General features: G+C 53.2%; 1 protein-coding gene across 1 annotated transcript in view; it reads right to left on the bottom strand.

Annotated features, from left to right (window-relative positions):
• Positions 1-248: 248 nt before the first annotated feature.
• Positions 249-11,513, bottom strand: part of COMP (cartilage oligomeric matrix protein) — a 12,943-nt gene continuing 1,678 nt past the window's right edge. The window contains exons 4-19 of the mRNA XM_069078817.1: positions 10,935-11,107; positions 10,678-10,815; positions 9,144-9,218; positions 8,725-8,883; positions 8,173-8,277; positions 7,547-7,654; positions 7,300-7,459; positions 4,054-4,172; positions 3,523-3,575; positions 3,198-3,391; positions 2,742-2,920; positions 2,556-2,604; positions 2,275-2,471; positions 1,463-1,635; positions 872-1,011; positions 249-576 (exon numbers count right to left, since the gene is read on the bottom strand). Coding sequence (XP_068934918.1) covers positions 530-576; positions 872-1,011; positions 1,463-1,635; positions 2,275-2,471; positions 2,556-2,604; positions 2,742-2,920; positions 3,198-3,391; positions 3,523-3,575; positions 4,054-4,172; positions 7,300-7,459; positions 7,547-7,654; positions 8,173-8,277; positions 8,725-8,883; positions 9,144-9,218; positions 10,678-10,815; positions 10,935-11,107 — 2,069 coding nt within the window. The 3' untranslated portion in view covers positions 249-529. The remainder of the gene's footprint in view (positions 577-871; positions 1,012-1,462; positions 1,636-2,274; positions 2,472-2,555; positions 2,605-2,741; positions 2,921-3,197; positions 3,392-3,522; positions 3,576-4,053; positions 4,173-7,299; positions 7,460-7,546; positions 7,655-8,172; positions 8,278-8,724; positions 8,884-9,143; positions 9,219-10,677; positions 10,816-10,934; positions 11,108-11,513) is intronic.

Genomic DNA, 11,513 nt, shown 5'->3' on the forward strand with positions numbered 1-11,513 from the left:
AAAGTCACGCCTAGCTCCATCCACATCCACCCAAGAACACACAGGCCACGGGTGTGCAGACTCGTGTATGTGTAAACATACACTGGTATGTGAATAGAGCCTAAGTGCTCAGAGGGACACTTGGAGGCAATGTGCTTGTAAACCAGAAAATCTGTGGGAAGCCACTGGGGCAGGCCAGTCTTGCCGAGTTCCCCTCTCCCAGCCCTGGACTGATGACAAGAGCAGTGGGAATGAACTGAGGTGTTTATTGTCCTTCCTGCTTGCTTCCTTCCCCCTCCCTCCCACCGTCCACAGGGAGGGGGAATGGCAGCCCCCACAGTCTCTCCCCCATCCTTGTTCCAGGGGATACAGGGTACTGAGGATGTTGCCATGGGGCCACCTGGTTGACCTTGCCCTGTGGGCCCGCTGCTGTAGGGGCCCCAGTGTGTGCATCTCCTGCAGCCCTCCGGGCTGGGGGTTAGTGGTGTGGTATGTACAGGGGTTGGGGGGGCATTGGCCAGGAGCAGGTGGCCACCCCCTTCCTCTGGCTTTAGTTTTGTTGCAGACGATAGGCCTCATAGTCCTCTGGAATGGTGTCTGCAAGAACCAGAGTCCCATGGGCCAATGAGACTAGGGCCAGTATCTGTCCCTCCCCTCTCCTGGAGACCACAGAGTAAAGTCCTCATTTAGCACTTAGGCTTTGACTCTTCCCCAATAGTTACTGACTTTTGGACCAGGAGGTGCTTCTGGATTCCTGGGGTTCCCATGGGCCCCCTTCTGGTGGGCCTCCCCTTCCCAAGACTCTGGCCCTCCACTCTGTTACTATCTCCCTTCCCTCCCCTCCATGGTTCTCTAGCTCCTGTCCATCTCCTGTACTCTAAGCCCCTCATACCATTACATCGATAGCGGAGATTGGCCCAAATAATGTTTTCCTGGGAAAAGCAGAAGACACCAAGGCGGCCTCCTCGCATGGTTGTGTCCAGCACCACGTTACTGTCAGCCACAAGCTCAGGCCCCTCATAGAAGCGGACCCTGGAACGGGAGGCAGCCCAGGGTTCAGGCAGGTCCCTTAGAAACTATCACCTCCCCCAATATGCAAATGCCCTCAATCCTGGGGGGCAGGGCCTGGGAAGCCAGAAGTCCTAAGAGGGGAATAGCTCTAGCCCTGGTCAGAAAGGGGCCTGGTGTATCAAACACCAGGGAATGGGCAGAGAGCTATGGACTGGCTTTGGATTTCAGGCCTCACGGGTTGTTTTGGATTAGAGTTAGGGCTGGTGCTACATCAAGGTCTGGTGGGACTGGGACTAAAGCTAAAATCTGGGTAAAAATGAGTGGTTCACCCTAGGTTGGGCTAAAATGAGGTTGGGGATATGGTCAGGGTTAGTATTAGCCTTAGTAATCAGGTTGGAGGGAGGTTGGAGGAAGGACCCTACAACCAGGGTTGGGGGTGGAACTTGGGTCAGGGCTGGGGTTTGGGACTCACCTGATGTAGCCCACTTGCGGCCGGTGCTGCAGGAACCATCGGTAAGATGTCTTGTCCTTCCAGCCCACGTTCCTTGGGTCTTTCCAGAGGAGCTTCACCTGATCGTTTGTGTCCCCCGTGTGCCAGAGGGCATTCCTCAACTGTTCTCCTGGACCCGTGGATGACTTCACTGCCTAACCCCCCCCCACACACACCCCCAGCACACAGAAATACAGAGTTGAGACTCAGAAGACATGAATTCAAATCCCAGCATAGCTATTTGTGACTGTGAGCAAGGCATTTAATGTCTCTGGACCTGTTTCCTCATCAGTAAAATGAAGGGGTTGAATTGGATGACCCTTTTTATTCTAACTCTGAGATCCTAAGACTAGACTAAGCTGGAGGGAAGGAGGTGGCAGACAAAAATAAGGGACTTTGTTCCCTACCCTCCCACAGGCCTCTGGGGAGTGATTGGGATGGTTTTTCAGTGATCATGGAGGGAGGTTATGTGGGTCCTGAAGCCCAGGTTGCTTTGGGGAGAAGTTTGGAGTTGAGATCAGGTTTTTGGTTAAGAGTATGGCAGAAGAGGGCAGTAAGGTTGGTGATGGCAGAGCAGCCAGTTTGGAAGGGAGCGCAGGTGGGAAGATTTGGAGGGGGGTCCAGTTCAACAGCCAGTGGGAGACCACTAGTGGGGAGTAGAGAGGACTGAGGGCTTTTGATGAATGGAAGTAGGGTCCCTGGGGAGAAGTTCAGAAGTCCCTGGGGTGTTGTTTGGGGGTCCCTTGGAGACATTTGGGGCCTGAGATACTTTGATAGGCAGCTGGGGGACCCACCTTGAGCTGGATACCAGGTTCGGCCACGGCTCTGAAGGGATTTGCCTGCCAATAAGTTTGCTCCATCTGCTTCCACATGACCACATAGAAGCTGGAACTGTCCTGGTAGCCAAAGATGAGACCGGCATAGTCATCGTCCGTGAGGGTGTTCACGTGGAATGTTCCTTCGAAGTCCACACCATTGAAGGCTGTGTAACCTGGATGGGAGAGAGGGCACTGGATTCAGCGTTGGGGAAGCCCCAGCCTTGGCCCCAAAGCCCCTGGCTCTGCACCTTGCTTACCCACAGCCAGTCCTGGGTCACTGTTCATCGTCTGCACGATCTCCATCCCCTGCAGAAGGTGAGATGGGGAGATCTGGAAGACTGAGCCAAGCGACGACTCATTCCCAGCCCCTCCTCCTAAGGCATCGCCAATTCCTTCCCCTTCCTCAGTGCCCTCAGGCCCTGCCCTTGAACAAATAAGCAGACCTGGTTGAGAACCACCCAGTTAGGGTCTATCTGCGCATCTCCTTCGGGGTCCAAGACAACAGTCTGGAAGGCGCGGAAGTCTGTGAGGGTGACCTCTGCGTTCTCCGGGCACACATCGATCGGGTCCACGACCTTGTCGGCATCAAAGTCACCTTGACACACGTCACCTACGCCGTTGCCTGCAGACCGGGGAGGCAAGGCAAGGGCTGAGACTCCAGGTCCCAGGTGAAGCCCAAGGCAGCACTTTGACCCTGTAACTCACCTGAGGTCCAGGACCGTGCACTCTTCCCAGCCCAAAGCCCAGCTTCTTCTTCTCCTTCCCATCCTAGACCCCCTCAGTCCTCTCGTCTAGGAGCTCCCCTCTCTCCCTGGAGCTGCCTCTGACCACGACTCCCGGTCCCCCCCCCCCACCCCTCCTCTCACAGAGACCTCTCCCCTGCCCCACCCTCATCTCACCATCAGCATCCTCCTGGTTCGGGTTGGGGACAAGGCGACAGTTGTCCGGCCCCGGGGCACGGCTATCTGGGATCCCATCGTTGTCATCATCATCATCACAGGCATCGCCCTGCCCATCTTTATCAGTGTCCTGCTGTGAGCTATTGGGCACTGTGGGGCAGTTGTCCCGAGAGTCCTGGTGCCCATCGCCATCCCTGCAGAAAGGCAGGGCCAAGGCTCAGACATGGGCTGTCTCCCCTCACCCTCATGCCTCTCTCCTCTGCCCCTTCCTAGCCGTGTTCTTGGGTCTCCCTCCACCCAGCTGTAGAGACCCCCATTTCCTTACTGGTCCTGGTCACTGTCACACGCGTCCCCTACCAGGTCATGATCCACATCTTTCTGAGGAAACAAAACCCACAAAGTGTTTGGAGAGCCAGCCATGTCCTGAGTCTCTCCTACCCCAATCCTCTTCTACGAGCCACCAGCTAGCAACTCTGGGAAATCTGCACCTGTGCTTTGAGGGCCAGGCTGAGGGGCTCATCTTGTGAAGAAAAGGGGAGTGGGGAATCTACTGATCAGGGAGCGGCAAGGGGTCTACCCTGGTCATCAGCTGGAGCTTTTTGCCAGGTCACAGATGGGGGGAGGGGAAGTCTAACTGGTCAGGCTAAATGGTTCTCAAGGTCAGGTGCAGGGGAGTGGGGGTGGCTTGGGGTTAAAAAAATTCTAAATTGACTGCAGAATAGGAAGGGGTCTAATTTGCTCGGGGGGGAACGAGGGTTAGGTCGGGAGCTGGGGGTTCCAACTTGGTCAGAGATTGGAGGGTTCTAACCTGATCAGCTGTTAGAGAGGAAAAGTCTCACCCAGCCAGGAGACTTACCTGGTCAGCATTGCTTTTTTGTGGACAGTTATCACAGGCATCTCCTACCCCATCTCTATCACTGTCCCGTTGGTCTGGGTTGGGGGTCCTTGGACAATTGTCGGCAGCATTCCGGATCCCTGAGGAGAAGAAGAGAGAAGGTATTACCCTAAGAATGAAGAGAGGCCGGCACTGGTGCCAATTTGGGGGAGGATGTAGGGAGGTGAAGGAGGTAGCCACTAGAAGTAACCTTAAGATGGACCTGAGGGCAGCTAGGTAGTGCAGTGAATAGAGCACCAGCCCTGGAGTCAGGGGGACCTGAGTTCAAATCTGGTCTCACACACTTAACACTTATTAGCCGTGTGACCTTGGACAAGTCGCTGAACCCCAACTGCCCTGCTTTCCCCCCTCCAAAAAGAAAAAAACAAAAAGAAGGACCTGGTGGACCAGCCTCTTGGGCAAGTCAGACCATTCAAGACAGATGTGGGCTCTTACACTCAGAGACAACTCTGAAAGAGCACTGCATTGGATTAAACTGGGAGATGTGAATATGACTCAAAACTCTCACACTAGCTGTGAGACCCTGGGCAAGTCATCTGTCTTTTCTAAGCCTCGGCTTTCTCATCTGTGAAATGGGAATGATAGCAACACCTACCTCAGATGGTTGTTGTAAGACTAAAATACGGAAAGCACCTTGCAGGCCCTAAAGCATTCTATGACATAGGTTGTTATTATTATCACATATGTCTAGTTTTTTTCAAATCCTTAAAAGTTGCCTTTCCTGTACTGTGCTTCCTCTGCAATTTCTGTTCTCTCTTTTTCCTTCTGGAGTCTGTCTATACCTGCTGCCTCCACTTTCTTAGCACCAGAATATTCAACAAAAATTCATTTAAGTACTCAGATGTATTCCAGGTACCGTGCTGGGTGTTGTGGGTACAAGACAAAAATGTCAGTCTTTGCCCTCAAGGAGCCTCCAGTCTGGGAGCCTGGGCTTCATTCCCTACGCTTCCCTAAAGTCACCAAGTCCCAGGGACACTCAGCTCCAACCTTTGGGCATTCCTAATGCCTTCCTGGCCTTTACATGCAGTCTGTTAAGGTTTGGCGAGGGTTTTGCATGTGTGACCTCATTTGATCCTGGGAGGGGAGGAGCTATTATTGGTCCCATTTTACAGATAGCTAAACTGAGTCGGAGAGAGGTTAAATGGCTAGTGTCAGAGATGGGATTTGAACTCAGGTCTCCCTCCCTCCCAGTTCATTAATCTGTCCACTCTGCTGCCAGTTAAATAGGCATCCTCTCCTCTGTCAGACCTGCCTTACACTCCTTACATGTGGGCATCCCCAGGACTCTGACATTGGCTTTCTTTGGAGACTGGAGATTTGTCAGCCCTGCTTTAATCTCAGACACCATCTGGTCCAGCCCACAGCTGAAGAAGATTCATCTCTGTGCTACTAATCCCTCTCCTGACCTCCAGCCCCCAATCTCCAATAAGACACGTGGAACAGATGTCTAGTACACATCTGAAACTGAACTCCTCCTGCCCCTTGCCCCTGTCCCCACCCCCTTCAAACTTGCTATTACTGTCAAGGACATTGCCATCTCCCTAGACCCTCAGACTCAAGCTTACTTCATCCTAGACTCCTTCCTCTCTCACAACCTCCCACCATGCTGATTCTGTTGCCAAGGCCTGTTCATTCCACCTTCTTGAGTTTTGTGACTCTCAAAGGTACCCCAAGGACTCCTTAGTTCTCTATGCAGTCCAAATTATATTCACTTTCTGGGCCACTGTGGACTCATATTGAACTTCCAGTCCACTAAAACCCCCAGATCTTTTTCAGGTGAACTATAGTCTGGCCACCATCCCTCCATCACGCACTTGGGAACCTGAGTTCACCCCATGTCTGGACTGCTGCTGTAGCCTGCTTGTGGGTCTGCCTGCCAAAAGTCCAAGTACCCACTCCAGACCCTCCTCCACTCAGCTGTCCAAGTCATCTACCTAAAGTACAGCTCTGACCATGTCACCTCCTCTATACAATAAACTCCAGTGACTCCCTATTACCTTCAGGATCAAACAAAATCTCTTTTGCTTGGGTTCATAACCTGGTCCCTCTCAACCTTTCCAGTCTTCTAATTGACTCACCTCCATATACTTATAGCCAGTGACACTGGCCTCTGACCTGTTCCTCTCACAAGACCCTCCATCTCTGGACTCCAGGCATTTTCTCTGGCTGCCCCCATCCTTGGAATGCTCTCCCTCATCAACTCTACCTCCTGGCTTCAAATCTCAGCTAAAATCCTACCTTCTGGACTTACATGAACTGATGCTGAGTGAGGGGAGCAGAACCAGGAGAACATTGTACCCAGTAATAGCCGCATGGTACAATGACCAACTTTGATAGACTTAGCTCGTCTCAGCAATTCAAGGCTCCAAGACAACTCCAAAAGACTCATGCTGGAAAATGCCGTCCACATCCAGAGAAAGAACCACGGAGTTCAAATGCAGATCGAAGCAGACTATTTTCACTTTTTTTGTTGTTTTCTGTTTATTTTTTTCTCCTGGTTTTCCCCCTTTTGTTCTGATTCTTCTTTCACAACATGACTAATGTGGAAATATGTTTAACATGATTGTACATGTATAACCTCTATCAGATTGGTTGCTGTCTTGGGGGAGGAAGGGAAAAAAATTTGGAACTCAAAATCTTACAAAAATGAATGTTGAGGGGTGGCTAGGTGGTGCAATGGATAGAGCACCGGCCCTGGAGTCAGGAGGACCTGAGTTCAAATCCAGCCTCAGACACTTAACACTTACTAGTCATGTGACCTTGGGCAAATCACTTAACCCCAATTGCCCTGCCTTCCCCCCTCCAAAAAAAAATGAATGTTGAAAACTAGCTTTACATGTAATTGGAAAAAATACTTTTAAGAAAAAGAAATAAAATTCTGCTTTCTGCAGAAGCCTTTCAAAGATTATATCCAATTTAGTCCATGTAGATCCTGTTTGCTATGTCTGGGTTGTCTCCCCATTAGACTGGAAAGTCTTTGAGGCTAGGGATCGTGGGTTTGCCATTCAGTGAACCCCCAGTGCTTAGCACAGCGCCTGGCATAAATTCAGTGCTTAATAAATGCTCATCGGCTGTTTGTTGACTGACTGTCCTCTGTTTTCCACCCTGTCCGTTGTGAGCTTGCGATCTTCCCTATGGGCCAGGACCCCAGCCAGGGGAACTTCGTCAGCTCCCCACCCCCACCCCGTCAGCTCCAGGCAAACTCACGGTCCCCATCAATGTCATCATCGCAGGCGTCGCCTCGACCATCCTGGTCAGTATCCCGCTGGTCGTCATTCTTCTGAGAACGACAGTTGTCGCAGGCGTCGCCCCACTTGTCTTCGTCGGTGTTCCGCTGGTCCGGATTCCGAACCAGGACGCAGTTATCCTGGAGGGCATCGGGGAGGAGGCTGAGTCAGGGGTGGGGGCAGAGCAGGGTGGGGTGCTGTGTCTCTGACTTCCCACCTCGTCTCACCTGCTCATTTAGGACACCGTCCCCGTCGGCGTCTGGGTCACAGGCGTCCCCAATGCCATCTTTGTCCACATCCTCTTGGCCCGAGTTGGGCACCTTTAGGCAGTTATCCTGGGGAGAGATGAGGGGGTGAGCCTGGGAGGGGACAGAAGCCTGAGGGCTGGGGCAGCAGGGCAGGGAGGAAGCGGCTTCTGGAAAGTCTCCTGCACTGGCATTGGTTGGGGTGGGGGGAACATGTCTTTATGTCACAGATCATTCTACAAAGATCTAGGGACTTCATTGGGCCACAAGTTACAGAGATTCAGATTTCAGCCTTGTGGAGAGACTTCCTAATAATCTGAGCTGCCCAGAGTTGGAATGAGCTGCCTGGAGGGGTAGTGAGCTCTCTGTCACTGGAAGTCTCCAAGCACAGGCTGGATGACCTCTGACCAGGGATACTGGAGAGGGAAGCCCTGCTTGGGGAGCAATTGAACTAGGTGGCCTCTGAAGCCCCCCTTCACCTGTGGTTGGGAAAGGAGGGGAAGGTTTAGAAGGAGGAATGATATCACTGAGGGTCTGAATTCTGGAGACTGTGAGAAGGGGGGCAGCCAAGAGGCCGGGAGGGGGAAGGGCCCCTTCTCCCAGCCCACCTTGCGGCATTTCCTGTCTGGACACCGCAGCTTCTCGTCTGGAAAGCCGTCCAGGTCAGTGTCCTTCCCACATATGAGTCCATTGCCTGCCCAGCCCACCGCACACTGCAAAGGAAGAGGGGGCTGAGCTGTCTGACCTCCCTGAGCCTTCCCAGACACACACACACACACACACACACACACACACACAAGCATACCCCCTGTGACTCCTCTCTGTCCAGCCTACTCTCACAGACATTCCTCTCCCCTTACCCACCTTCTTTCCTGCCCAGTCCCATCTTGTGCTCCCAGCCTAAACCTCACAACACACCCACAAAACCTGTCTTCCAAGGCCAACAATGAAAGGCCCTCACACATATGGGCATCCCTTATACAAAGGTGTAGACAACAACCCCATCAACAGACACATCCCTCCCTTCCCAGGGTCTCTCTGGCCTTCCTAGGGCCCTTCCCTGGCTCTTACCCCCTCCATCTCCTCAGACACTAGCCCCCCTTCCTTATGTACATGCCCTACTTACATATACTCCCCCTCCCCATAGGCCCAGGCCTTACCACACATGAGGTAGAGCCATCTCTCTCCAGGATACAGTCAGCATTTTCGTGACAGGGACTGGGCTCCCCGTTAGGGCATAGCCGTTGGGCCCGCCTCCGGCAGCCGGAAGCCTGATCCCCCACAAAGCCTGGCTTGCAGGGCCCACACTGGAAGGATCCCTGCCTCAGGACCCGGGGGAAGGGAAAGCATCAATGACCTGGCCCTGGGACTTTTCCTTCCCTCCCACAGACCTTGGGGTTCCCTCCTCTGCCCATCTCTTCCCAGGGGCACCCCCTGCACCCGCTGCACCTTCTCCCTTCCCCAGATACCTTCAACCTGACTTTATTTTCCCATCTTCCCTCTTCTTCATCTCCACTTTCCCCTTGTCCCTCCCCACTCACCCAGACCCATTCCCTTCCCCCTCTCCCCAGCCCCTCACCCGAGTATTGGTGCACATAGAGTTGGGGACACAGTTGTGCTGGCCAGTCTCACACTCATTGATGTCAGTGCAAACCTGGAGTGGAAGTGTGAGTCATGATGGTACCTGAAGACCCCCAATTCTAACCTCCCCCCTGCCCCCACTCAGTCCCTAGGCCACAGAATCTCAGAGCTAGAAGGAACTTGAGACACAGTGTAGTGCAATCACTACCTGAATAGAAATCTTCTCCACAACACTTCTCACATCTAATCTCCTTTTGAACACCTCTAGTGACAGGGAGCTCACTACCTACAAGGTAGCTCATTCTTTTTGGACACTTCTCACCTTTAAGGCATTTTTCTTATCTATTTGAATTCTACTGCATTTCTTCAATTCTTTCCCAGCTCTCCATCCCCTTCTCTGCCCTGGCTTTTCATCCCCTACTGTCTGGAATTTCTATTGCTCTCTTAACTGGCTACCCAAGCTCTATTCTCTCCTTCTTCAACCCCTGCCTATGGGAGCATAGCCTGCAGAGACATCTTTTCAAGGCCAGACTTGCTCCTGTGCCTCCTATGGACAGCCATGATCCAGAGGAAAAGTCCCAAACTCCTACCATTCGAGGAGCCTCATGCCCTGGCCCCAGCCTCCCTCTTCCTTTTCTTGAAACACACTCAGCTCCAACCAGATCGAACACTCACTATTCCCACACTTTCCAGCTCCCACTCAGGCTGGCCCTGCTCTTTCCCTCAGCCATCCTTGCCTGTTAAACCCTAACCCGCACAACCTTCAAGGTCCAGTCAGAATATGGAGGCAGCTGGTGTAAAGGATCCAGCCCAGCTCCTCAGTGCCTGCCTGGCTCAGTAGAACCCCTATACTGGAAGTCAGGAGACCTGGATCCAAGTTTAGACTCTGCCACTGGCTGGCTGTCTAGCCTTGGACCTTGGAGACATGGTCTATAACAATGAGGGGCTTAGACTTTACATAGGGTTTTCTACAGGTTTTTCCACCTCTTAAATTCTGTAATCCTTCCAGCCCTCACACTGTTCTAAGAACCCTCCCAGTCCTGACATCCTGGATTCTAAGGACTGTCTCAACTCTGACCTTCTGTGTTCTAAGGGCCTTTCTGGCTCTGACATTCTATGTTCTAAGTGCCCTCACAGCTCTGACATTGTGTTCTAAGGACCCTCCCAGCTCTGACACTGTGTTCTAAGAGCCCTCCCAGCTCTGACATCCTGGGTTCTAAGGGCCCTCCCAGCTCTGACATCCTCTGTTCTAAGGACCCTCCCAGCCCTGACACTGTGTTCTAAGAGCCCTCCCAGCTCTGACATCCTGGGTTCTAAGGGCTTTTCAGTTCTCATGTTATATACAGTAGTAAACTCTGTCTCCTCCGCCCCTAATACTAAAGAACTGTAAGCCCCCTTTTCTTTCTCTTCCCCCCCCCCCCCCCCCCCCCCCTTGTGGTCTGCATCAGTGAATGGTGAGATGCACGTGCATAGGCAGACCGACCCCAAGGATGGGTCTCACACCAGTGTCTCACATACAATGGGATGCTCACTTGCTTGTTGGCCTTGGCAAAGGCCAGGCCCACGCCCTCGAGGGCAGGCCCACTGTATCCAGGCGGGCAGGCTTCACAGCGGAATCCCGGACTGGTGTTGATGCAGCGGACCCGGGGGTAGCAGGGGTGCGCGTTACACTGAGGGGAGGGATGTGGCAAGTAAGGGCCAGGGGAGTCACCCAGGACTAGCCCAGGTCCACCAGGAGCATCTCCCCCCCTCCAAAGTCTCTCCTACCCGCGGCCCAAATCCGACCGACCTCGTTCACGTCGGTGCAATGCGACCCGTTGCCGGAGTAGCCTGGAGGGCAGGGCCCACAGCGGAAGCCTCCACCCGGGGTGTCCATGCAGGTGACTCCAGGGAAGCAGGAATCTGGCTTACAGCTGCTCTGCGGCCGCATGCTAGTCCACGAGCTGCTCACCGGCTGCATGCCTGGGTTCGACAGGGCAAGTCAGGGGCCACACCCTGCCTCCCGCCCCAGTCCTCCCCATCCAGCGCTCTGGGCCACCCTGGTAGAGACAGCCTCTGTCTGCAGAGCTTTTCCTCCCTGATTCTGTTCGTTCGTCTGTGCTCTGTGACTGTCTCTGTCTCCGTCTCCGTCTCTGTGTCAGTGTTTCTGCGTGTATCTGTCTCTTTCCATGTCTGTGACTGTGTCTCTGTGTTTTTCTCTACATCTGTCTCTCTGTGCATCTCTCTGTCTCTATCTCTCTGTGCCTGTCTGTCTCTTCTGTGCCTCTGCTTTTATAACTACTTCTTTCTGTGCCCATTTCTCTGTGCCCTCAGTCTGTTTGCTCTCTCTCGTCTCTCCCTTTCTCTGTCTCTCTGTCCCTGTCTGTCT

This window comes from Petaurus breviceps, unplaced genomic scaffold, assembly GCF_028583685.1.
Source record: "Petaurus breviceps papuanus isolate PSGF00001 unplaced genomic scaffold, PetGlider_PUasm1.0 108, whole genome shotgun sequence".
Lineage (NCBI taxonomy): Eukaryota > Metazoa > Chordata > Mammalia > Diprotodontia > Petauridae > Petaurus > Petaurus breviceps.